The sequence below is a fragment of the Chroicocephalus ridibundus genome, chromosome 23 (assembly GCF_963924245.1).
Source record: "Chroicocephalus ridibundus chromosome 23, bChrRid1.1, whole genome shotgun sequence".
In the NCBI taxonomy this organism is placed as follows: domain Eukaryota; kingdom Metazoa; phylum Chordata; class Aves; order Charadriiformes; family Laridae; genus Chroicocephalus; species Chroicocephalus ridibundus.
The window spans coordinates 1213464-1240376 of record NC_086306.1 but is presented as its reverse complement, the minus strand read 5'-3'; the positions used below and the strand labels follow the sequence as shown (position 1 = coordinate 1240376).

Sequence of the window (26913 nt, the reverse complement as noted above, 5' to 3'; positions counted from 1 at the left end):
AGGAGGTGGGGGGTGGGTGCCACATTCAGATGCATGAGGAGCGAGGAAAACTGCATTTTGTCTGCAAGATAAACGGAGTATGGCAATGGCCTTTGGGACGTGTACTTGCCTGGAAGCAGGATGCACAGGCGAGGGACCGTGGAGGGGGGAAGTTGTGTTCACAGGCTCACACTGCTCACAGGCGCTCTGTGTTTCTCTTCCAGTCAGATGGGACCATCCTGGCTATTGCTTTGTTGATCCTCTTCCTCTTGCTGGCGTTGGTTCTTCTCTGGTGGTTCTGGCCTCTTTGCTGCACAGTGGTAAGTGACAGAAATCATTAGCACAAAACAGCAATTCAGTGTTGCCTGAATGTAAGAAATGAGTGGGAAGGAGGCAAAGTTTTCCAGTAAGAAAGAGCACGGGACCGGTCATTGAACAAGACGGCGTTTCTCCCATTGCTGGCACCGTTTCGTGCTTCTATTTCATCTGCCTGACCTTTGGATTATACCCATGAAATAGCAACGTTGCTAACATACAGACCTCGTCAGGAGCCTTTTAGGCTTATTCATTGGTCACAAAATGGAAATGGTTTGCAGAAGCGTATTAGTTGCCGTGCCTCTTGGGGAAGGAGTGGCTTTTCTGGATTTTCTAATTCCTGTGTCAGTGTCCAGTGCTGGAAGGCTCCTGTAGAAAGAGCTCCATGCTGAACCCAGGCTGGAATCCTTGTTCTGCCTCAGGTGCAAGGAAAAAACATTTCTAAGTCTGCAAATTTTTGCAAGATTAACCTTTTTTCCTGGCCCACCATGTCTGAAAAGCACATTGAAATATCCAAATGACAGTTTCAGTAGAAGGATGACTGTGCTTCACTGAGCAATATCTTTCCTCTGTGATTTTCACAAAATATTCTGCGGCGTTAGAAAGCACAGTCACAGAGTTAGTAATTAAAAAAGACAGACAGAAATCAGGAGAAAACACGACACAAGGAAGAGGTCCAGGGAGGCAAGAAAGGAAATCACAGGACTTGAGACAAGCTTTTCTCTCACACGTGACCCTGCTGCTTGTCTGCAAGGAGCTGCCGTACCCCTGTCCATCTCCGATCTTCCCCTAGGACTGCCCTTTCCAATGAACTTCAGGGCAAAGGCTGAATTATTGTTGAACGTACAATACAGTGAAGCGCTGCTCTTGCTTTGGGTCTTCTTTGTGCTTCAAATATAGAACAAGAATTAGGGATGTACAAATGTCAGCAAAATTGGAGTCTGGTTTTCGTGACTGGCTGCGTGTAACGTTTCAGATGCTGCTTTCAAGACTGCCCAAGCTGGCCCTAGTTTCTGGGTCACTGTCATCATTCCTGATTTAAACACTTGCCCAGTGCTGTAAATTTGCACCATTTTGTACAAACCTACGACCCGGTGCTGAGAGCTTTGGAGCCACAAACTGCAGGAGCAGTCACATTTCAGGATGAGTCTTTGTGGTGAGATGTATTTCTCTATCCAGAACAAGGATGGAAGTCTCGCAGGAAAGATCTTAGTTGTCTATTTCTGTTTCTGGCTGGAAATGCTAGGGGTAAAATGCTTCTTTACACAGTAGTTTGGCACCTCTGTCCTGAGATGAAAACCAGAAGGGAAAAAATATTTATTTGGACTTTTCAGAACAATAAAAAAATCAGTTCTAAAAACAGACGAAGGATTAGCAGTGTGGTAGGTTGCTCAGAGTTATTCGTGTAAAGTAGATGGCACGTTCCCAGTGAAGCTGGGCCAACTCCTTTGCTGGTGCATCTGCATGGAAGTCAATGGAGATGTGCCCCGTGCAGTTGTTTACGCTGGGATTTGGTGGAGAATTGAGGCGATAGAGAGGAACGGCTCTGAGTGACGTTGCCATTTCAAGGTTCTGTCACAGGAGAACAATGAAGCTGATAGGAAAACGGCCTAAAGAAAAGCAGTACGTCACGGAGTAAAGGGAATATGGAGCTATGCATTGTGAGGGTGGTATGGGTCTGCTGCAGTGGAATGACATGAGGATAGTGGTCGTACAACAGTGTTCTTGAAGTGTGAGAAATACAGTCTAGATAAGCAAGGCGAGTACAGCAGAGATAGGGAGTCTCTTGTCCACATGAAACTTCATAAGTATAATATTTTCCAGATTTAAATTCTGTACTTAAAAAATTTGTTGCAGATAAAAGCTTTTCCTCACCCTCTCTCTCCTTTACCTCCCACATTCCCTCCTAGCAAGGTCTCCAAGCGGGGCCTATCTCACTGATATTTTCCAAATGTAAGTCAAACACGTCCCTCTACTTGCTGGAAAGATTTTAATTTGAGAACCTGTATGAAATCTCTTCTGTCTCTCTGGGATGGCAGTCCGGTATGCTTGACAGTAGATCAGCAGCTATGATACCTCACTGGGTATTGCTTACCCAAAGGTTCTGTAAAATTAAAGATAAATCCAGAGAGGCGTACCCAGCCTGTTTCGCTTCGGGCAGGGAGAAAGAGAGCAGAGCAGTGCTTATTTGCTAGTTTGGTAATGGCACGCTAAGGAATGCAGTGTTGTCAGAAGCACAGAGTGAATTAAGGGCAGAGGAACTGGCTTGCACAACAGACAAGAGAGGCAGGCAAGCAATAACCTCTAACAATCAAACCGCAGACCCAGAGACACTGCTGTGGATTCCAGCCCAGGGACATTTCGGAGATAATGCTGTATGTGTCCAGGCAAAAAGAAAAAAGCACAACAAACTCTTTTCTTACCAAGTATAAATTTGTTTCTGAGTGACAAGCACATTTCTAAACCCTGAAATTCCTCTTGGCGTGCTTTTTAATTAAATAGGAATCATTATTATCCAGCAGTTCTTCAGGAAAGACACCAAGCCAGCTTCATCCCTGGAGTAAATGGACTGAAGTCAATAGACTTACTCCGGAGATTTATCTGGAACCCAGTGTCTCCTTGGCACGCACCCATAAAGAAATGCTGTTGCCAAGTGTATCCAAGTTTATTGGTCTCAGAAGTATTCTGAGATGAAGTCTGGAATTTACCATTCAGTTTACAGTAGATGCAATTGTTGCTCAGTGGATCAGAACAATAATTAGGTTTTTGCTGTGCCTGATACCAGCACAGGCAAATTTTCCCTTGATGTCTGTGGGGGAATATTACAAAAGCATGGGGGCCAGGTGCTAACCTTTCAAAAGGTTTCAAGGATGTTTATCCAGCAACAGCAGAAAACAAAGGCAGATAATTCTGCTAAGCGAATATCCCCAGCACTGTACACGGTGGAAGGATGATGGCACATACAAAGACACGTGTAGCAGGACGACCCTGCTTTTCCCGGGCAGCACGTATCTGCAAAACATCAGCAGGTGCCAGATCCTGGTCTCGTTGATGCTAGTGGGTTTTGTTGTTGTCTTCCCAATCCTTCTCTTTCCTGAACACTGCATAACCTGAGGGAGTCCAAGTGATCATAGTAGTAACCGTGTTTGCAAGAGGCTATTTAGGTGCCCAAGGGTGAAATTGTTCTGGGCAGGAGGCCAACGTAAGGCTTGGGTTTAATATTGATGTAAACCAAATAGATTTTAGTATAGATGTAAGCCAAATAGATAATAAGCCTCCAAGATAGTCTTGGAAATGGGGCTGGTCAAAGTGTTTTGGACGTATAGTGAAGGCGTGATTAATACGATAGCTGGAAGGCTTGTCTGTGCTGGGGCAGTTTCCCTGTGCCAATATGCAGCCCCACACCGAGCGAGTGTCTCCCACAGACACTTAAAACTGGCAGGCTGGGGCAGTTGTGTTTGGGCTTTGCACCTGAACAGGATCCGCACGGAAGGTTAGCCCTGGCATAGCCGAAGGAGTGGCTACGGTCAGCCTGCCCCGAGCCTCGGGCTGAGCCTTGGCTAGGGCAGTCCAGGGGATAAAACGCAGAGGATATGAGTGGAAATATCTCCCTGGTGCAGCCGAAACTCAAAGCATTTCCCACATGCTGGTCCATCACATTTTTACATTACAATTTTATGAGGTAAACATGAGTCTTTGCCTCCCTTATGTGTCCATTCAGCGTGGCCCGAGGGAGGAGGGCACGAGAAGCTGGTCTGTGTTAATTGCCTGCTTAGAATATATGCGCCATCTTACCCATCTTTATACTGCAGCTTTTAAAATACAGGGGTGTGGCTGGAATATAAATGAGGTGTTGGTATTTAAGCATCTAACACCAGTTTTAACTTTAAAGCTGCTTTCTGGAAGGAAGCATGGAAGAACCCAGCAATTTGTTTGGCTCTCAGGCTGTACTGCAGCTGACCAGAAGTTTTGGAAACAAAAAAGCTGGATGGAGAAAATACGGAAAATATATATTAAAACCACATGAAAATCATGGCTAAACTGGAGGAAGAGGAGGGGAGGAAATGGATAGACTCTACAGCAACCCTGAAGAGTCATATAATTAGATGGTGCATGATGCTTGATGGAGATGACTTACAAGGGTCCACATATTCTGATTCCCACCCGCTCCCACGTGCGTGAGGCACAGTTTTTCTGCAGTTATGATGATTCTGTGAGAAGGGAGCGCAGGGTCGTGATTCATCGGAAACATTTTTGAGACAAACCAAGAGAAAGAGACACAAACGTGCAGGCAGAAATTGCTTGTGGACCCTGCAGTCCCTACCTTCGATTTGGATCTGAGCTATTGAGGCAAGCGCTGCCGTAGTACAGTGTGGTAGAGTTTCACTGAATTTATTGGAGCTGGAGGTGGTGTGTAAAAATCCAGGCTCTGAATCCATGCATGCTGCCACAAACGGGTGTCTTCATTTCTAGCAGTCGATCCCAAACAGTTGGAGGTAGCGCTGTTACTGTAGGTTTAAAGTGGTGTAAATAACAGAACCTGACTTTGCAATTGCTGTGCACAAAGGGCAGCAGGAGGATAAAGAGAGTCTTATTAATCATCCAGAGTACCTACAGCAGTTCTCTGTTCCTCTCAGCCTCCCGTCAGTCAGACCAGGATGGTTTAGATGTAGGTATAATGCTCTATAGCTGTCAGTCTTTAAGCAGGCTGGCATGGATCCTGAAAACAGCGTAGGAGAAGCATTTTGCCTGGGGTTGATAGGACAGCGCGTGTGCCAGGCACTGAACTAGGGTGCTTTGACGTGCTGCTGTGATGTGTCCTTGCCAAAAAGTTAAAGCCAAATTCTCCAAAGTGTCCTTCAGTTCTGGGGTGTCCAAACTGAAAGATCCGCATGGAGCTGCCTTTTTGGAAAGTGCTAAGCATTGCCTCTGAAAGTTAGGAAGGTAGTGTTTGCCTTTAGATGATATGCCTAGACTTCAGATTTCCAAACCATTTTACTTGCTAATGCATTTCCTTAAGGCCAGATCCAAAGGCCAGTCATATTAATCCTGACCAGCTCCACCACCCTTTGCTCCAGGCCACAGGAGCTACTAACACAGAGGAGGCACTGTTGTTCTTTGCCCCAGTCCTGTGTGGGAAGTAATTAACTCAATAAAAAGGACTTCTTCCTTTGGTTTTTCCCTGGCTGCCTCTCACCTCCTCCGAAGAAAGCTGGCTCAGCCCTGCTAAAGAGAAATAGGTCTTTGGGACATACTTTTGGTCTTACTTAACCAGGTAATTCACTAGCAATCAGTGAGTAAGAGCAAGAGTAAGAGCATGTAGCTGAAGGTAGCTATGGTGTTTTCCTTTAGGCCAGAAAATGAATTTAATTTATATAGTCTTCCAAAGAAAGTGTGACAGACGCCTGGAGGAAACCCCAGTGACTCTGACCACTGAAATACCCCCACACCAGGACAGGTTGGGGGTGACCTGCTGGAGAGCAGCTCTGTGGAGAGAGACCTGGGAGTCCTGGGGGACAACAGGATGACCACGAGCCAGCAATGGGCCCTGGTGGCCAAGAAGGCCAATGGCATCCTGGGGGGCATCCAGAAGAGCGTGGCCAGCAGGTGGAGGGAGGTCATCCTCCCCCTCTGCTCTGCCCTGCCCTGGGGAGGCCCCATCTGGAGCCCTGGGTCCAGTTCTGGGCTCCCTGGTTCCAGAAGGACAGGGAACTGCTGGAGAGGGGACAGCAAAGGGCCACCAAGAGGACGAGGGGACTGGAACATCTCTCTGATGAAAAAAGGCTGAGGGATTTGGGGCTCTTCAGTCTGGAAAAAAGACGACTGAGGGGGGATCTTATCAACGCTGATAAATACTTCAAGGGGGGGTGTCAGGAGGACGGGGCCAGGCTCTTTTCAATGGTGCCTGGGGACAGGACAAGAGGTAACAGGCACAAACTTGACCGTGGGAAGTTCCACCTAAACGTGAGGAGGAACTTCTTTGCTGTGAGGGTGGCAGAGCCCTGGCACAGGCTGCCCAGAGAGGTGGGGGAGTCTTCGTCTCTGGAGACATCCCAAACCCGCCTGGAGGCGTCCCTGTGCCACCTGCTCTGGGTGACCCTGCTCTGGCCAGGGGATTGGAGGAGAAGATCTCCAGAGGTCCCTTCCAACCCTATGATTCTACGATTCTATGAAATAGCGTAGGAGAAGGAATGACCTTTGCAGGTGCTACATTTTTTTTCGTGCATTCCCTGGAGAGCTGCATGTCAGCCCCGTTCAGTTGCAAACTGAACAAGAGTTAGCCAAATGCGGGGCTTTTTTTTTCCCTCCATGATGCCATGTCTTTTCATAGGTAGATGATTTTGACTTGTGCTATTGAATGTGGTTTGTGCACGGCAGCTTGAAGTCTTAGGTGTGAAACAGCCTTGTCTCCTAGTTTTAATGAGTTAAAATTGAGATTCCTGGATCTGCTTCCAGGCTGACAAGAGAGGTTAACTTAAAAGTGTGAGTTAGCTTTCCTATTGGACTTCATTTACCTCTTACTAGGGTGTGCAGGAAGAGGAATGTATTGTATTGCAGATGAAGAAATAAGGACAGGCTTCTGTTTGTATTAGAAACTTTGAAGCATAGACCAAATCTCCAGGGATTTAAAGGGTACTTAAACACAGCAGATATGAAACAAATTAAAAGGAAATGTTCCTTTATCCGACTCATAACTAAACTATGAAACTCTATCACAGGACTTCGAGGAGGTCAAAACTATAAATACATAAGGAAAAAAAATAGATGGGTCAGATGTGTCATATTTAATGCTGTAAAAAAAAAACCCAGCCCTGCCTATTAGGATAGCAAAAATACATATTCTGTATTTTCCAGAAGGTAAATAAGGACAAAAACTCTGCTCAGTTAAGTGCATGCTCCCTTCCCAAATTTTAGTCCTAATTAGAGGTGATGTCCTTTCTTATTTTGTACTGTTTTCTCATGTTGCCCTCACTTTAAATGATGGTCTGTTCCATCTTAATGCAGATACACTTCACTGACAAGAAATAGATTGCCCCAACTTACCGTATAAAACTCCAGGGAGCTGTATATGATAAGTGCTTGCTTGACACCGTAAACTGGTGGAGTTTTCTGGTCTCCCAAGATGGAAGACATCCTAGACACATTCCTGGAATATGCAAACTTTGGATTCAACATGTGCTTTCTTATGCCTGAATGGCTACAGGAATTTCAGAGCAACAGAATACCAGGCCTCTCCAATGCTATTAAACTGCTAGGAGGTGGCTAATGGCGTTCCTCTGCTTTTACGCTGGGTTATTCATCAGAATCAGCTGCTTCTCCTTGCATCTGTGACATCAGGGTAGGTCAGCTAATGGAGACCTGTGTCTGTCAAATGCACGTTGAGATCTGTGATGAAAGGCAAGAGAAAGGCAAAGAATTGCTTTACTGTCCTGAATTTTCACAGCTAAGGGTGTAGAAGTGCTGACAACCACCCTTGAAATTCCTTCCTCTGCCGAGAAAACCCAATGGCCACCTCTCCATCCCACAGGCCTTTACTACTTGAAAACAAAAGACTGCATTGAAAGGTTTTTATAGCACGGCGATGATCTAGAAACCCTCAGGTATTCCTCACCTAGAGAGCAAATATGGTTGCTGAGCGATCATATTTTTCTTCTTTCAAACACAGGGACAGGAGATACAGCTTTGCAGCAGCAATCACAGAAATGGCTCGAGGTTATCAAAACAATTGCAGAACACATGAACAAACACTTCAGCCTTGCCAAGCTAAACGAGCCGAAGCATTTTGCTTGGCCAAGCGTGCTCCCAGCTGATTGTGTTCAGCAGGTCCATGTGTGTCATCTGGCAAGGCAGAGAGAAGGCGAGAGGTGCAGCCCAGAACAAAACGTGGCGGACTCGAGTCTTCTCTGCCAGTGTGGGCTGTACCCTCGCTGGGTTCCCTGTAATGGCATTTTCTTTCTTGAATTTGAGTAATTGTTTCTATTTGGGCGAAGCGAGCAGGTGTAAGGCACTGCTTTTCAGCTCAGGGACCCTGTTATTCACACTTGGCGTTTGCTTTGCTCGCTTGCGTGAGGTGGCACAAAGATCCCATTTGCTTGACGGCCTCCGGAACCCCAGAGGGAGGGTCTTGTGCACATATGGCTGTGACTATAAGAATCTGAAAGGGAGAAGGAAAAGATTCGTACATTTTGTAGACCAGAACTTTCCAGACCTGGGCAGTGAGACAGAAAATGTATTTTTTTGTAAGGCTTAGACTTTGAGAATTCATACAGGCTCAAAGGCAAAGACTAAACTCTCCCCATCTCTGGACTTGTCCAAACTAACCAATCATCTATGTTGCCAACTTATGGGGTGTTCAGTTGCTCTTAGAAGTGTGTAGCACTTAAAAAGGGACAGAATGTCTTTTTTTTTTTTTCTCCTCTTTGACTGTGATAGAAAAAACTTAATCTGTTTATAGGAATCAGTTAGTTTGTGTGTGCGTATGTTACGAGAAGGAATGCAAATGTACGAAAAACACAGCCATCTTTTCATTTCCAAGTCTGTAATCTCAAAAGTTTCTAGTGATACTGGCTGAGAAATTGTGTTTGAATACTTAGCTGGACCAAATATGTTGGACAGATTATTCTGATGTTTCACGCCAATGCAAATGAGAGAAACTCCACTGAAACCCATGATGTTCCACCATAATAGTGTTAGAGGAGGGAATAAGACCACTTCCAGTAGGTATACTTTGGATCACATATCTGAAATTTCTCAGCATCCAGTGGGTTTGGTTTAGGGCTTTGGTTCAAAAGGAGGTCTGCTGACAGGCGTCACCCCTCACACCATCCAAAACATATCTGAAAATGTGGCTAGAAAAGTCTTCTGTGCATTTTGGTGCATTGTATACGCTTTGTCAGTTTTTATTGTGTCAAGAGACACATAAGAGATTATGTTCTCTCCATCCTAAACCAAGGAGCAGCGCTTGAGTAAACTGTGCTGATACCCACGGTTTCCTTTCCACAGAGCAGTACTCTGATGCAGACAACTTTTCATCCACTTTTCATCATCGAGGAAAGCGCTGGTATCCCCCAGAGCTGCAAGCACGAGCTAGGAATTGCAAGTTGTGCAGAGATGGAAGCTGTATCAGATGCTCACCAGCTCTGCTGCTCAGCCTGAGCTCCTCTCGGGCATCTCCCTTCCTTTCTTCCTAATGTGGTTGGTGGCTTTACAGCCACAGCCTGAGCCATGGTTCTGCTGTGTCAGAACGACTGATGTTGTGAGCAGGGCAATGGGTGCACCTGCCACGCTCCTCAAATGTCATTTCATGCTTCCATGCTTAGGATATGGACCACGGCCAGGACATGGACCTGTTGGACCGGGTCCAGAGGGAGGCCATGAAGATGAACAGAGGGTTAGAGCCCCTCTGCTGTGAGGACAGGCTGAGAGAGCTGGGGGGGTTCAGCCTGGAGAAGAGAAGGCTCCGGGGAGACCTTCCGGTCCCTAAAGGGGCTCCAGGAACGCTGGGGAGGGACTCTGGAACAGGGAGGGGAGCCATGGGACGAGGGGGAAGGGTTTTACACTGACAGAGGGGAGATTGAGATGAGATCTGGGGAAGAAATTGTTTGCTGTGAGGATGGTGAGCCCCTGGGCCAGGTTGCCCAGAGAAGCTGTGGCTGCCCCATCCCTGGAGGGGTTCAAGGCCAGGTTGGATGGGGCTTGGAGCAACCTGGGCTGGTGGGAGGTGTCCCTGCCCAGGGCAGGGGGTGTGTGGAACTAGGTCATCTTTAAGGTCCCTTCCAACTCTAACCATTCTGTGATCCCACATGCGCTTTGTGCTTCTGTGCATATAAACAAAGATTCAATGTTGATTCCTAAAGCACAAAGATTCTTTAGGAGAAGTTCCCATAGGGCACTGTAGGCCACCAAAAAAAAGCCCTGTTGCCCAGGAGCAGGTAGTGGCAGAGCTCTACAACCATCACTGCTCTGGGCTGAGATACAAACAAAGGACTGATCCAGCCCCGATCTCCTCCCTTGCCAGAGGCACGTGCTCTTCATTAATGGCCACATTGCATGACTCGGGGTTTGCAGAGGAAAATAAAAACAGTGAGCTCATCAGAGAAGGAAAAACACGAGTGAGAGGAATTGTTGTAAATATTTATATCTTCAGGGCCTTTAATGTGATTGTCATTTTCCCTTTCTGCACTTAAACAGCCAAGCTGTTATTGTGGGGGACTGTGATTTTTAATTTTTAAGCTTACGCGTCTGTACCCCATGCTGGGCAGCCTCTACACCTAATACCCAGTCCTGGGAGGAGCTGAGGATACTGGGCACTATCTCCACGGGCACTCCAGCACTCTTAAACCATCTGACTCATGGCCCGGTGTGTAAAGAAAGAGCTGCCTCATCCAGGTGGACTTAAAACTACTGGAGAAAACCCATTCCTGGGGCAATTGCATCGACGTTGCTGGCTGGATTCAATCTGTTGACTGCAATGGCTGTGCACTGGGGCGCGTCTTGTGTAAGGGAGAGAGAGATTTGACGTGCCTGTATGCAACTGCTTTCCCTCTGGAAGGCTTTCTGTTGCTTTTGGAGTGGAGGGCTGTGATAATAGCCAACTGCCTGCCGAACCCTAGATGCAAACTTTTTGCATGAAATAATAGCCTCACGCCTACATAAACTTAAATTGTTTCTATGGAGAATATCCTGGACCGGTCTAAAACCTCACCCTGCTTGCTTCATTACGGATCCTGGGAGAGCCTCAAATGTATATGTATTTTTATATATTTTTTTTAAACTTATGAGAGTGAACTGTATTAGCCTGATAATGTGAAAAGCATTTTTCATGAGAGCATGAGGTGACACAGCCTTTCAGAATGAAGTACGAGTCTGGGAGACAGAGGCTGGGGGTTTATGACTGCCTTGCAATGTCTCCAGGGCATTTTGCTCTACCTCGGTTTCACTTTTCAGTCTTTGTTCAGGCTGCAAATTATTTAAGACAGGTTCTGGACACGTGTGCAGTGGCCAGTAGAAGGAGACGCTGATTTTAGCGTGGTTGTTCAGGTGAAACAGTGATTGCTATCAGTGTTGCTTAGAGCCAGCGCTGACTACGCCTCCTACGGGGATTAGGAGGCTGGAGAATCAAGGACGTATGACTTTGCTGTTACCTCACCTAGGACAGGGGTCACCTAATGAGCAACATGAGTCTGGAGCTGTAATTAGGAAACGTCTATATGGCAGGGCTTTGGGACACCTCCTGTTTCCCCTCTTGCTCTCAGGGACGGTGACACCAGTAGCGCACGCAGCCACCCTGTAATCATGCAGTATTGCAGTGAAGTTCAGAGATGTTCGCAGTGGCATATCCTGGGTTTTTTGTTGTTTGGGATTTTCTTTAAGTGACATTTGAATTGTGCTAAAGAACAAAGTATGGATTTACTCTTCTGTTTCTCTTTGAATCTTCTAGATCATCAAAGAGCCCCCCCCACCTCCGGCAGAAGACAGCGAGGTGAGTAACACTGACAACCTGGTTTCCTCAATGTTTAGGACAAGATTTTGTTCAGTCTCCTCGCAAGAGTTCTGCTGCCTGGCAGAGTATGGACCTTTTAAACCTTTGTGCTCAGCTCTAGCCTTAAAGCTAAACCTAAAGTGGTTTAGCTAAACTGGGGGCTTTGTAGCTGATGTCTGCCACGTGTGTTTCACTGCGCTCACTTTGCTTTCTACAGAGGTAGAGATGTGCTTTTATTTATTTAGGAGTGACCGTAGGTCTATATATACAATACCTCCACGGAGCAGGTAGGGAAGGAGGACAGCGGCAGGCAATACTTCCACTCGGTCAGAACAGCACGCCGGAGTTAGGCTGTGGTTCACAAAAAAGACAATTCTTAAGTGTATGTTTAACTTTGAAGTTAATGGAACCTAAACATGTGCTTAACTGCCTTCCTGGAACAGCACGGTAATGATTTTGGTGGTTTAGCGTATACAGCAGATCTTGGCAGCTGAGCGGTAACTTACGATGCTGATCCCTTGGACTACGGTTGCTGTGAACACAGGCAGCCCCCAGTCTTTGCAATGTGTCCGAAGTCAGCGGGACATATTCTGAGCAGATGTAAAACCCCGGCAAAATCATCTTGGTATCAGAAGAGCTGCCCTAGCCAGGGAAGTTTTAATGCAGAGAAATGGTAAAGCAACATTAAAACCTTCAGCTTAATTCCGCTTGCTCTTTTTAGATGAATCTAGCAACAAAAGGTTTAAAGCGATGTCACCGTTACTGAATTAGTAGACTGTCCCCAGAAATATGCCCTGTTTTTCATCTCTCTCTTCCTGTGTCCTGCTTTCAGCACGCAATGAGTCCCTTCTTTGCTTTCACTGTTTTGCACGTGGGATTTAATTGAAAAGTCACTGGGCTGTGTTCAGGGCGCATTGATGTCGATGGGAGTTTTTCCATTGACTTCACTGGGATTTGGATCAGTTCCTCTTAACTATGCAAGTAAGAGAAGACTTAGATCTGTGCTCAGAGTGATTTGGTTGGTTGGTTCGCCTTGCTTATTGCATCTGGAGACAAATTCATTGCCTGCTTCAGCTTGCAAATGGAAAAGCTTGCTGAAATGATCCTCTCTGTGGTCTCCGTACAGTCCGGCCCAGTGAGCGTTCTCTGTGCCAAGGCAGGCGGACGCCTTTAAGGCTCAGTCCTCTGCCACACTTCCGAGGTGGGATCCAACCTACCTTCTGCCTGCACTGAGCGCAGAGAAATAGTTGAGGGCAGCTGAAGCCAAGGCCAGTACTAGAACCTCCATCTTGGTGTCACTTCAAAACAAGCCAGAGGCAAAACTCCAAATCTGAACGTTCCTGGACCCAAGGGATCCAGTGCTCCCCATGGCTCTATACACGGGCATCTGGCCTATTTTCCTAAGTAGACATTTCTGGGTAAACCCCCTAGCTTTGTTAGCTTCTATCCTCTTGAATGAAAAGGAAAATATTAACTTAAAATTGCACGTGCTCTGTTTTGCATCGCACATTCCTCCAAGCCAAGGGATTCAATTGCTGAAATTAATTGAAATACATCATTCTGGAATGCTGGCTCACTGGCCAAGGACTGGAAGGGGAAATTACATCTCTGTGCTAAGAGGGAAAGTGTGCTTCACATATAAGGAAGCCTTTTATCAAACCAGTAAGTGCTGCAAAGCAGATCAGTTGCTGCAAAATAAACTAGTTATATTTGCCAGACCAGTTCTATTTACCTCAGGTTAAGTTTAGTTAAGCTGGTGTAAAGATATTTCTGGACTTGTTATATTTTCTCTTGGCCCTTACTCTGACAGAGAGGAACAGTCTGTGCAGCTCTTTGGATGTAAGAGTCCTCAATTCATCTGTCCGTTTCACAATTTCCCTTTAGCAATGTATTTGCCACTGGCTTTTTATTTTAAACTAACCTGGTCTTGTACTGTGGATAACGGGGGGTAAATCCTCCTCGTACAAAAGCAGAAGGTTGTTCTGCCTGCTCTCAGGCTTGATCCCCGTGGATGACAGCTTTAAACGCAGACTTGTCCGGGCTTTGGTTGTACCCAGAGGAGGGCCCTGCGCGGTGCTTGAAAAATCGCGTTCATCTTGTGCCTGTAGTTTACCTGCTTCCCCGTTAATGCAAGAGGAGAGCTGTGCAATCTTTTGGCTATTATTCGTCCTGTTTCGGGACCCTGGGCTTGGGGGGGCTTTGGTTACAACAGTGTGCCAGCATTGTAGGGACTGGGGCGGTGGTATCATTTCACACGTACTTTCCACCAGAGCACATCCCCCTAAGCTCAATACTCGGTTATCCTACAGCCATCTTACACAATTATACAACATCTTATACAATTAGCAGCCAAAGGTGTCTTAGCAAGGAAAATATAGTTTATACTGTTTAAGAAACCGTATAGCATCAGAGCAGCACTCAAAAATGGGTAAAGCTTGAAGCTATGACTTGTACTGTGCATTTTTTTCCCCGACAGAAGAGCTTCCCGCTAGTGGAAAAATAGCAGAAGTTCTGAAAAGATGCATTTTATTGGTGCCATTTACTCTTATAGAGCCTGGTCCACAGAACGGGATTGGCAGGAGTATGATGTTTTCACAGAAGGTTGGACACTCCAGATTTTCTACTTTGCTGAAAACAAATAGAAGGTGGAGTTGATATTCTGCAATCCATTTTTTCTTAGTTGATGCAGATAGCTTTCTCCCTTGCAGAAAACCTAGCAACTGCTCGTCTCCAGCGTGGAAGAGCGCTAATCCCTTAAGCAGCAGCGTTACAGTTGCAGTACGATTTTTTTCTTCTCCCAAAAAATCTTGGCAAAAAAAAAAGCTAAGAGGAATTCTTGCATCAGCAGATTTGGGAGCCGAGGCCCATATGTCTTTGCGCTGCAAGGAGAATGCATTATACTGTAACAATGAAGGGAAAGTAGCATTGCTGTCAAACCCGCCAAAGGTTTTATTGAACTCTGCTTTAAAGGCCTTTAGAGACATATTGGAGACACGCTCGCTGTTGGTGAAGGAAATCATTATTGGCTAGAAACTTCCAATTAATTCATTCAGAAATTGCAAATGTCGTCAACTTACCGCTGTGCTCCTCAGAACAGCACGGGATCCTGGAGGAGGTTAAGCCCAGATGAAGGACAGATGGTTTTACTTACAGCCAGGAAAGATTGAGTTAATGCCAATCGGAAGAGGTGAATGCCTCGAGGAGCCAGTGAGCACCTTTCTGGCCTGTGATTAGTCATTGATGGTGGATCAAAACCACATTCTTCTACCTCCAGTGGACAGGAAGGCTTTTTCTATCCCTGCTGGAGGAAGACACAGCTGCTTTTATTCATGCGGCCCATCACCTTCAGGCTGGGCTTATTGGAATGTCTCTTACTGAACTCAGACCAGGAGCTTACCATGAGGCTGAAGCTGGCTCTCACTATAGTAACCCATCTTCTACATCAAACAACCCCAACCTGCAGGGCTCTGTAGCTTCCAACAATCTCCTGTGCACTCCCTGACCCCTGCCAGAGGTCTGCAGCTAGTCAGTCCCGTGGAAGGACAGACTCTGACTGCAGTCAGAGGGCATAAGCTGGAGCCCTCCAGAGTATACCCAAGGGGCACCCTCTCTTCTCATTGCTTCCTTGCCCTATAAACAGAGACTAGGCAATGCTAAAATACGCATCTGTATCTTCGTTTTCTGTCACGGCAGCACTTTCTCCTGCAGAAGGGATTCAGGGAGAGTTCCCTGAAATCTGTCAGAACCAGGCAGATTACCGGATGACCAGAGCGTGCCCTTTCCTCATCACTCAGACCCATTTTTTCCATGCTCTTCTATCACCCGAGTTCCGCAGTCACCCCTGGCATGGCACCAGAGCCAAGCCACCAACCAGCCTGTAATTGGATAATTCTTATGTCTGTTGTCGTCTTACCCACATACACCAAAGCAAGCACACACAAGAAAGTCGTGGAGAGAAAGGACCATTCAGCAGCACAGTCATGAGATGCTGAAGGTAATTATCACTGTCATGGGAGGCCAGCGTGAAAAGGAGGAATTTAACTCACTGCATGGCAGTTACTGTTAAGCCAACAGATGAAACCACCTGTTCGGCTTGAACCAGTTTGATTTTTGTGAACTAATCTCTTTCTCCCACCACTGAACATGCATAAGGCCAGAGAATGGCTAAGAGGGATTCACCTGCTTGGGGCGCTGCTTGCACCCTCACTTACTGGTGTTTATTAATCTTTTCCAAATTGTTTCCCCATCTCTTCCTGAAAAACCTTGCTGGGGAGATAACAAAGTAAGCTCCAGAGAAAGGATCTGATAGAAGTTTTTTGTAGACACCAAGGCAGGAAATGTATTCTGTTATTCCTGAAATAAAGCCAGGTCACAGTGGTATGCCAGCTCTTTTCCTTCCCCTTTACTCCCCTTCTACAGTGAGCTGCGGAAATACAGGAGGAGGAGAAAAGGAACCTTTCAAGAGACAAGCATTTAGAAGAAAAAGATTTGGGATGTTTCTGGCAACAGATGAGGTGTAGGTATTACACCGTGAAGGTGTAATAGCCAAATTTCATGTGAAATATCTAGACAGTCCCAGGAAAGCAAACTCTGTTAGCATAGAGGCTGCGAAAGTTGGGTTTAATCACATCACAGCTGCAATGGGAGCACTAGTGTTAATTCCCATGACCTTATAAGACCTCACTTCATCTTCCCCATAGCTCAGTGTGTGAGCTAGAGAGTATGAATAACTCGACATCCTTTCTTCATCAAAACGGGGGCTCTCCTAAGCATGCGCATGCACCGCTTTGCACTTGGAGGATGTAACTTCAGGCAGGGCCTTTAAGAATCTATACCCTAGATAAACTAGGAGTTTCTGTGATCAGTACGACCAGCAAAGGCTGGTTTTCTAAGCATTTATGCCTTGAGGATAAGGTCGTATGTGGATTTTTTGGTGCCTCATGAGAGTTGAGCTCTTTCTTCAGCCTGCTCCTTAGTAGAGCACCAGAAGAGCATCTTAGGTGCTCTTGTGACCTGGGAGTGCTTTGTGACAACAGTTTGCAGGCTTGGGCCAGTGACAGGCAAAGTTACGAGAGAAACCAAGGCAATGTTCTTGCAAAACTGCTCAGGGACGATTAAGAGCAGGCAGAGTTTGTGCAGTTGCGATTTAGACGCCTAGCAGAGCATAACGTAACAAGCAAAACCTGCCGCAGCAGGGAGGAAATATTTCTTGAGAACCGAGCAAGGTGTCGTCAAAGTGTGGCAACGCCTCTGCGTCTGAGAGGTGGCCATGCAATTTGGAAATGAGCCTGGCCTTGGGAGAAAACAAAGAGGCAGTAAGGGGCCAGGAGCCTTGAGGACAGTGTATGCACCTCCATGCTTCCTCGGCTGTAAAATTCGATGGTAACATGTCTTAACTTGGAGGAATGACTGTCCCATGTCTTGCAGCGCCTGGTGCAGGCAGAGCTCTCTGTAAATGCTGAATTCTGACAAGATTCAGGCATTGCAGAGACAATTGTGAAAACAATTATAAGGGCAGGGAGAGGGGTCGGTTGTCCAAACTTTTTTTATATCTGGCCAAATTCAGTTTGAATTCTCGCCCTGAGTGGTTCAGATACGCCTAGCGGAGCCTGAATTATCCTCGCGTTACCCACAGATGAGGTTCCCTCAGGTCAGGGTCAAAGTATCCAGAGCCCGGCATGGACTCGGAGATAAACACGGATCGTTGTTTTCTGAAATCCAGCAGTTACGAATCTGGATCTCTGACCGTGAAATGTAGCTCTGTCCTGCTTCTTATTTTTTAAAAGAAACTCTAGCTCCATCTAAAGCAGATTTTGGGGGTGGAAAGATGCCAAGTTCTGTACAGTCAATTTCCACCATCCTTAAATGCACTTGAGTTTTCCGGGGTTGTTTTTTTATACTGCTGCTGTGTCAGAGCTGACATTCCTTATGCAGTTCTTCTTCAGGCAAAACCCCCATAGTAGCTAAGTGTAGAAAAATACGGGCGTAACTGAGTCAGGATGTGAGAATTCAGCCCTGTTTTACTGGCTCAGATCTTGTGAATGTGGCAGTGAGCTGGGATGCTGGACGCGGGGGTTGTGCGCTTCTTCCTTCTCGTTTTCCTGCGGTCTCCTACCCCGACCCCCGCGTTTCCAGTTGCTTTCCTCTGGCTACTCACGTGTGTTGTGAGCGTATTTGCCAAGTGTGTAGGACATCACTGGTGGGGCTGGTTGGGCTTTTTTTTCGCTTGTGTTGCAAAACCTCCTGCGCCCTTCAAAACATGTAAACAGACTCATCCTGAAGGAAGCTTGTGACTCCTTTGTTTTTCAAGTGTCCGCTGTTGTCTTTTTGTGCGTGTGCTGTTTCTGTTGTTCTGGCAGAAACGCTCCTGCCTTAGACTGAAGTGACTCGCAGGGCTTTTAAGGGCTTGTGGGGAAGATTTCCTAAACCTTGGTATTTCCTGTTGTGAGAAGTCCAGTCTGTGCTAAACTGAAGAGAGAGAGAAAGAGAATTGCTGAAGGAAAATATTTAGATGGCTCTGATTCCAATTTTTTAAAAAAGTCCTCATGGAAAACTTCATGCGGAGATATTAAGTTCTTAGGTTGCAGCAAAGAGCCTCAGCCGCTCTAACCAGGGAGAGAAAGAGGTCAGCTATGAAGGAGAGGAACCTTGTATTTATGACTCAATTGTTCACTCTTCCTTTAGATCAGAACAAATTTTGCAGCCGAATTTATTTGTATTTGGAAAAACAACAATGTTTTTGTTTGACATGAAAAGCATAGTTTGTCTTGGATTTTTTTCCCCCGTTTTTTCAGTTTTCCTACTGGGGAGTTCAATTTCAAAGTATTTTTGGCTTTTCCAGTTTTGGAAAGCTCCTAAGTTTTGGAGTTTTGCCAAATCTCTGTGAAAAATTAAAGAAAGAAAAAAGAGAGGGACCATTTTTCATTTCTCTCCACATTTTTCACAGGAAATACTTCACGTTTTTGATGAACTCTGCTTTTCTGCTTTGCCAGTTCACAGCCTGAACTGTAGAAATTAAAGGGAAAGGCACTACGTAGGTCAGAGCACATGTGGAGTTGTTATATAGTGCAACAAAGAATATGGAATGTATAGAACCTTAGCTAGACTCATTTTAAATAAACTTAAGGAGATTTTCTTGATTTGTTAATTTGGTGATATGTGAACATCATCGTGAAGGCCAGGGTTGTGGCCTGCAGTACGTAAGGGTAGAACACATCCAATCTGTAGAGAGTTTAAGTCTCATTTCTCACACAGGGCCTGACTCCTGCTGGCATAGGCCCGTGAAAATCACTGAAGCCACATGGACTTCCCCAGCAGAGGCAGAAGTTCGGTATAGGAGCTAATTCCATTCTTGTAACTTTTCCATTAGACTTTTCCATCCTATTACACTTGGCCAGCTCATCTCAAAACCCCTCATCTCTGTGTTGGGCATTCACGCTGGGGTTGTTTCCGAACATACTCCTAATTTGCCTTCACTCGGGAGCAAATTTGACCTGCTTGCTTTCTTGCTTTACCCCGATTCTGTCCAATTGGAACTACAGTGATTTATCTGGGCCCTGGAGGGTTCCTCCAGCATGTGGGGAGCCATGAGTCAGAGAACGCTCCTCAGAGCAGCTGTTCCCACCCTAATCGCAGTGAAGGGATGGGGAAGAGCTAAGTCCCTGCCACTGTCACTGGTGGCTAGCATATTGGCCAGACTTGCAGCCAGAAGACCCCCGCTCTTGAGCTATGCTGGTTGCCACTTTGGTGGTTGCTGCAATGATTTTGCAACTTGGAAACAATTTACTTCCCTGAATTTGATGATGATGATGAAAGACAGAGTCTCCTTAAAAACTAAAAAGGAAAAAAGGCAAGAGTCGCATTCCTGCTGGAGCTGGACTGTACCTTTCAAGTGGTGGTGGTGTTTATATCATGAAACATTTTCTTCTCATGAGTGTACATCCTCTGGAAAATAACCAGTGAGAGACCAGAACCTTGACTGCACTGGCTCTAGCGGGCTCAAAGGACCACCTGGCCTGTGACTGTTCCTTCCTTTCCATCTCTCGTCTGCTTCCTAACAGCGCAACCCCTTTCTTCTGTTTTGTAGGAGGAAGATGATGATGGCCTTCCAAAGAAGAAATGGCCAACAGTAGATGCCTCTTATTATGGTGGACGAGGAGTTGGCGGCATCAAACGAATGGAGGTAAATAGATACCAGTTCATGTATTAGAATATCTTATTTGTGAATTGAGCTGTGATATCCCCTGCAATTTACCCAAAAAGAAACTCAGGAGATAGGCACAGACTTCTTTAAGCTTTTTTGTCCATCTGAGGCCAGATTGTTGTTCTATAGGAATATTTGAAAGCCAAACATTCCTGAAGTCTGAGACCATCTTTTTCTTCTAGTACAGTAAGATCCTGGCCCAAGCCTGGGATACAGGGGCAATGTTGCCATACAAATTACAAGGAAATCTTTTCAGTTTTTATGAAAACCTTCCTGACTCTCACATTTCTCATAAATCACAGAGGAGGAGAAGTTTAAGGTTTGAGCTCTAGTCTAGAAATAAGCTTTACAGCCTGTGGCTCGCTCTTCACCTTGGATTTGGACACTGGGTAAATACAAACGAGGGTCTAGTTATTACAGCAGGGATGTAACTCTTTACAGCAGCTACTGTGGTAATATGCCCTGATGCCATCTTTTCAGGTGCGCTGGGGAGAAAAGGGCTCCACAGAAGAAGGCGCTAAGCTAGAGAAAGCCAAGAATGCCAGAGTCAAGATGCCAGAACAGGAATACGAGTTCCCTGAACCCAGGAACCTTGCGAACAACATGCGCAGGCCTTCCTCTCCTCGGAAGTGGTACTCTCCAATCAAGGTAAGTCCAGCCCAGTGTTGTACTGCGTAGGATGTTTCCAGGAGATCTGTATTGTTTTCACGTCTCAGGCCAAGATGTAGAACTGTCCACAAACCTGTGATCTCAGGATGCTGCTGGAGTAGCTGTGCATGCGGGAGTCCCACTGAACGCCTGCCTGGGGAGGTGCTGTAGAGAGGAGCCACAGGGAGCAATGGGAATTTCCCACCAGATCGATGAGGTTTTGGGATTGCATTGCTTTCTTAGACCAGAATAGGATCCCAATCCTTTCCGGTGGTGCAGCTAGCTTCTGCGAAGTGCTTAGAGACTCGGCAGCACCTCCAAGGGCAGGCCCTTTAGTCCACACTGCGTATTCCCTAAGACATAGGGAATAAATAGCATCCTCTTTCTTTAGAAAGAAGGGAGAAAATAGGAAGAAAATTGCTGGTAAACCTCACCAGGGAGCGTTGTCCTCGGCAGATCGAGGATTGCAGCGCAGCAGATGGATGTCTGCCAGCAGGCGTGGGTCACAGGGCCAGGCTTGCTGCAGGGCAGCGTGCTGGCCCCGCAAGGAGGGGGTGCCCTGCAAGAAGTGTTTGGCTGAATCGGAGTGCCTCGGATGTGGAAGGTCAAGTTCCCACTGATAACAGGTCGCATGCGATGCAAAGCTACGCAACAGTCGCTCACGGGAACTGGGAAGACTCTCCTTCTCTGCCATCTGTCCCAAGGGCAGGCAGCTGTCCCTCAGTTTGTCTTCACTAATACAAATGGTTGGCAGCGTACAAAACGGAAAGGAGCAAGCAACTGAGTACTTCACTGCAGCAGAACTCTTCGTTGCACATGTGAATGTTTCTCTTGGATTAAGAGAAACAAACCACACAAAACAGATATCAGTTGCTTCTTCCAGGGCGTGGTATGAGGGTACTGCAATGTCAGAAAGCTGATCTTCTACATTCAGGACAAATTAAGGTGCCCTCAGGAAAGGAGGACAGCTTAACTGCTGTAGAACTACTCTAATGAAAAGGAAAAAAAAATAAATCCCTCACTCCTATTTCTCAGGTGGGACTCTGGGGAAATGCCAATAACCTTCTTGTCTCTTTTCAATCTGGGGCTATTTGTAGCAGCACTGTAGTTGTTTATCAGTCTCCAAAAAGACTGAATTCATATCCAAGTGCAAACTTGGCACCACGGGAGTTTCAATCTCATTGTGAAGAGTGGAGATGCTCCTTAGGGTCTTAGACACCCTCTATAGGCAATGTATCTGCACATAGTCTGCAAAGAGGGTGTGCGTAGCACGTCTAGTAAACCTTTTGGTGTATAGAGCTCGCCTTGACATTTATGCTGGGGAACGGGGAAGGGCCTCACCGCTGGAAATTAGAGGGTTTATTCTGCTGTTTTCTTCCTCCCCAGTAGCAGTCAATCTAGTCAGACATATTCTGCTACCCGAGTTATTGCAATGCAGATACATTACACTGCAGTGCACCCAGCTTTCCCTCCGCTGTATCTTGTTACTGATCAGCTCCAAGCACTGGCCATAGGAATTTGGGTAAGTCACGTGTTTGGACTTTCCTCAGTCATTGATCTTGCAGCTGGTTCAAATCCAGTGATGGGAATGGCAAGGATGCACAAGGGAGGCAGAGTGGTTTCCAGAGTATATGGAAATGTGAGCCTCTTTGAAGATTTGGTCCAGTGCCCTCTCTCTTTTCCCCCTTAAAGATTATCATCTAATAAACATAATCTACCAACAAGTCATTTGCAATTGTGTTATAATGACTTCAACACATCTTCATGAAGGTTGTTCCTTCCCACAGTGGGACAGGTTAGAGAGTCAGCTGTTGTCAGTCCAGGGTGGGGAACGCAGTAAGCTCCATCCCATGTAGCTACTCCTTTGTTCCTAAATGCATTGCATTGCCATTTTGCACCAGTGCAAAGCATTTGTAAAACACACTTGTCCCATCCAGGAGGTTTTTCGCTCCTGCTGTGTGCTCATGGAAATGACCTCATCCAGCTGAGAGACGCAGCTCAGTTGCTTTTTGCATGCTGCAGTCAGGAGGCTTCACAGCACACAAAGCTATACTCTAACCACCGAGGAGCTGACAAAAACACTGATTTTAGCACAAAGAGCCCTGAATTCATGCTCAAGCAGCTGGAGTCCATGTGGGTACAACAACCTGAGATCACTACCTGAGAGCTGGGTCCTTTCCCATAGGAGGTACTGCTGAGTTTCTTCCCTCTTCCTTCACCAGTTCACGCTGTTGGATTACAGCCTCAGAAGACTGGCAGTTAATTTTCAGGGTTTATTTGGCACGGTAGGAAGTGAGTTCTGAACAGAGGAGTCAAGTTTGTTGCAGATCTGTGTCCCACCTGGAAATTCTCCAAAGTTCAAGAGAGACTTGGAGAAAAGATTCAATGTATGTAGGGTTCGAGTTCAGTTCTGACTATGACTAGGAACAGCTTTTGCTTCGGAACAGCAAGAATTCAGTTATAAGGGGGCCTACAATATTAGGAGTATCTCATGGGTGATATATATTATTAATTCCTTTAGAAATATCTCTCTTATCTACCATTCCAATTGTACACAGTGTAAGGACAGTTCCAATCCAAGACCCCCATATCCAAATACTTCCATACCTTTGGGGTGTTCCACATCTGGATAGTATTTAGCAGCCTGAATCTGTCTGTGGACAAGAATTTACCTAATTATGAGTTGCCACCACGCCCCTTATTGAACTGCACCCAAAAAGACAGTGTATGCAGATGGGACAGCTGTATCCAACACTTTCCTCATGTGTAATCGTGAACACTCATCAAAACCAGAGGGGATCATTCCTATGAAGCAAGGCTCCTGCTGTGACTCTCACTGTGCAGTAAGGAATTAGCAAAATTGGCAAAATTCATCAGCACGCTTGGCAAAAGATCTTGTCCTGAAGATCATAGAATTGTTAGGGTTGGAAGGGACCTTAAAGATCATCTAGTTCCAACCCCCCTGCCACGGGCAGGGACACCTCCCACTAGATCAGGTTGCTCAGAGCCCCATCCAGCCTGGCCTTAAAAACTTCCAGGGATGGGGCTTCCACCACCTCTCTGGGCAACCTGTTCCAGTGTCTCCCCACCCTCATGGTGAACAACTTCTTCCTAACGTCCAGTCTGAATCGACCCATCTCTAGTTTTAATCCATTCCCTCTAGTCCTACCATTACCCAACATCCTAAAAAGTCCCTCACCAGCTTTCTTGTAGGCCCCCTTAAGATCCTGGTAGGCCACTATAAGGTCTCCTCGGAGCCTTCTCTTCTCCAGACTGAACAACCCACCTCTCTCAGTCTGTCCTCACAGGAGAGGTGCTCCAGCCCTCTGATCATCCTCGTGGCCTTTCTCTGGACATGTTCCAGCACGTCCATATCTCTCTTGTAGTAGGGGCTCCAGAATTGGATGCAGTACTCCAGGTGGGGGTCTCATGAGAGTGGAGTAGAGGAGGAGAATCACCTCACTTGACCTGCTGGCCATGCTTCTCCTGATGCAGCCCAGGATACGACTGGCTTTCTGGGCTGCTAGTGCACACTGACGGCTCATGTTGGGCCTCTCGTCTACCAGCACCCCCAAGTCCTTTGAGCATATGAAGATGAACTTGCGTTGTTTTCTGCAGGGAAGCAATCAGAGAGTCACAACAGGCAGAGGGAGGTGAGGAGGGACAGCGTGGTAGGTCATTGGGTCTGTACTCTCAGCCAAAGCAGGACTGCTAACTTGAATCTGTTCTTCACTGCTTTTTCCAGTCTGGTTTTTAAAATAGCATAGAGGCGTCCACTACTTCTCAGGGGGGAATATTTCACAGACTATCAGACCTCACCCGTAGGAAATGTCTCCTGGTTCTCATCTTAATTTTTCCCTTATCCCCATGCTCCAAGTGCACTCGGCTCCTTTGGTTAAAGCAGATGTTAAACTTCCACACACTCCACTGGACTGGTTGAAACACCTCTTTGGAAAGTAGGCGAATATGCATGTAACAAGCTACTTAAGTAAAAAAAAATCATTGGTAAAGGAGGAGGGCAAGGAATTAAATCTCAGAAACAGTGAATCAAGGTAGCTTGAATCTGATAAAGAGCCAGGAAATGCACATTTTCGGGCTAGTCATCTTGCTGGCCAACAGGCCTCCAGTTCTCCATGCAGCACAAGTGCCAGCCAGCCTTTACTTAGTGTTCTGCCTTTTGCCAGTTTGTCTGATGGAGGTCTTTCTTCCCTCTTCGTTAGTCTTCCCAGAGTAACAGCTATGAGGCAGGTAGACAGCTGAGAGTGGAGAGATCACTTTTTGAAATGCTCCAGGGATTTACTTGCTACCAAATGTGGCTACTGACACTTAACAGATTGTTGTTATTATTATTGTTATCATTCTTAATTGCTGCTGGTACTTCTTAGCGTGATGCCAACTGGATTATCCCGCTTTTAAAATATCATTTCAACAGTATGAAAGGCCAGTGAAAATAATCTAAGGAGAATGACAAGTCTGAAAACTTCTTAAGAAACTTAGCAAATCCTCAGTTCGTCTGACACAGGGGGAGGCAGCACAAAATGTACGTACAAGTAAAGGATCATAAAGGCCCGTGCCTTTTGTTTTAATTTGGTTCAGGACATGCTCCCTTGCTACAGCCAGCTGTGCAGCTCTGTAGGGTTTGGTTTGGTTAGCAGCTTTCCTCCTACCTTTATTTTTACCTCTGCTTTTATCTATCTATCTACCTAGCTTCCTCTCCTTTGTTCGTCCTCCCCAGAGCATTTATAGTACTTGTTTGACTTGAAAAGGACCGCCATCAGTCTCTAAAAAGCAATGCAGAAAGGACCACAAGACAAGGCTGAACTCACTGGTCATCCACAAAAACTCACATGCAGGACCTGCCCCAAGGCTGAGGCTGAAGCAACAACTAGTGGTCTCAGAAAGAAACCTCAGGTGAATCCGAAGTGGAGGCTACTTAAGCATTTATTAAGCTGTGTGACCCTGGCACATTTTCTAGCCTTTGTGTCTTCTGTCTCTATTTACAAAGCTGACATGGGACAGCCTCCCTGCTAGAAGGGGCCCAAAGGCAGCTTGGATTTGTAGGCAGCTTACAAAACTGCCTCTGACACCACCAGATACCAGGTCTCAGGAGCAGTCTAGGTATCGGGTCGTTCACTAGAGCAGGGTCAATACAGTGCTGAATTAAACCATTAATTCAGCACGAGAATATATTCATGTTAAAGCAATGGCTAAAACTGTGCCCTCCTTCATTTGTCATCTGCTCTGATTGTTCCTTCTTTCTGGACTTCATATCTAGTAGGACTCAAAGCCTCCAGATCTTTTTTTTCTCCAAGTGACCTTGTGCTTCAACTGCGAAGGAGTTCCCAAACGCAGAGACACAGCCCATCCACTGGAGAGCACAGAAGTGTTTGTATTTCCAAGTGAATGCGTTGCCATTTTCATTTCTTCAGGCAGCATCATCCTTTCCATGATCCACTTTCCCTCTCTTCCACCCAGGTGTCTCAGGCAGACCCTGAAGCTCCAGTCAGACTCCCAAAGATGGAGATCTTGGCTTTTCCCAAGAAAACTTGGTAGGCTCTTGGAAATTAGGACTAAAAAGGACTTTTTGTTCCATGGAAAGTTGTAATTTTCCCTCTGGTTTCCTAAGGAAAAATGGAAGAAAAAGGTATTTCTTTCTTAAGTTGTTGGAGGAGACAGGAGATGAAGAGCTGCAGCCACCTCTGATGTAGGGGGAAAGATGGATTGGGATAGACAGGGGTGGCTTCCCTTAGGTCTAGGAGGTTGTGCTGTCCAAATGCAGGAGAGTCTGACAGAGGAGTTTCTTGCTTCTTCCTTTGAAAATAACAGACTTTCCTGGCTCTCACCTTAGGAAGTCTTTTCCCCAGTATCCTGTGGAAACAAGATCTATGCAGTCATTCCGTGTGTCTGTCTCCACCCATGTATCCCTCCAACTCCCAAAGAAGCTTTGAACCATTGGCTTGACGCACACACTGGTTGAGGAATACAGGTCTCAAAGAGGATTAGGACCCTAATGGTTTCTTGAAAAGGAAAGAGAAAGACTCTATGTCCCCATGAAAGGAGGAGTACGCATTGAGTGCATCGAGGCTTTAATTAGATACCAGAGCACCAATGTCGCAGAAGGACCTGGCTGTCAGGAAGGTCTCACCCTCACAGACACTGAAGTTCACGATCAGCCGTGAGAGCTAGGCTCTCGGAAAAGCAAGTTTCCTCACTGCTAGTGAAGCTACTTGCTCTTTTCCCACCTCCACTGCAATATGCAGCTTAGCTTTCTATTTGCTTAATTTTG

At 46.2% G+C, this 26913-nt stretch overlaps 1 protein-coding gene across 2 annotated transcripts in view; it reads left to right on the top strand.

The window, feature by feature from the left end:
- The window catches only part of ANTXR1 (ANTXR cell adhesion molecule 1), a 116019-nt gene that overhangs the window by 60162 nt on the left and 28944 nt on the right, over positions 1-26913 (top strand). For both annotated transcript variants that reach the window (XR_010074013.1, XM_063358715.1), the window contains exons 13-16: positions 204-299; positions 11735-11776; positions 19863-19958; positions 20460-20627. Coding sequence is in view for 1 of the 2 variants with exons in the window: in XM_063358715.1 (XP_063214785.1) it covers positions 204-299; positions 11735-11776; positions 19863-19958; positions 20460-20627 (402 nt within the window). In the remaining variant the exon portion in view is untranslated. The remainder of the gene's footprint in view (positions 1-203; positions 300-11734; positions 11777-19862; positions 19959-20459; positions 20628-26913) is intronic.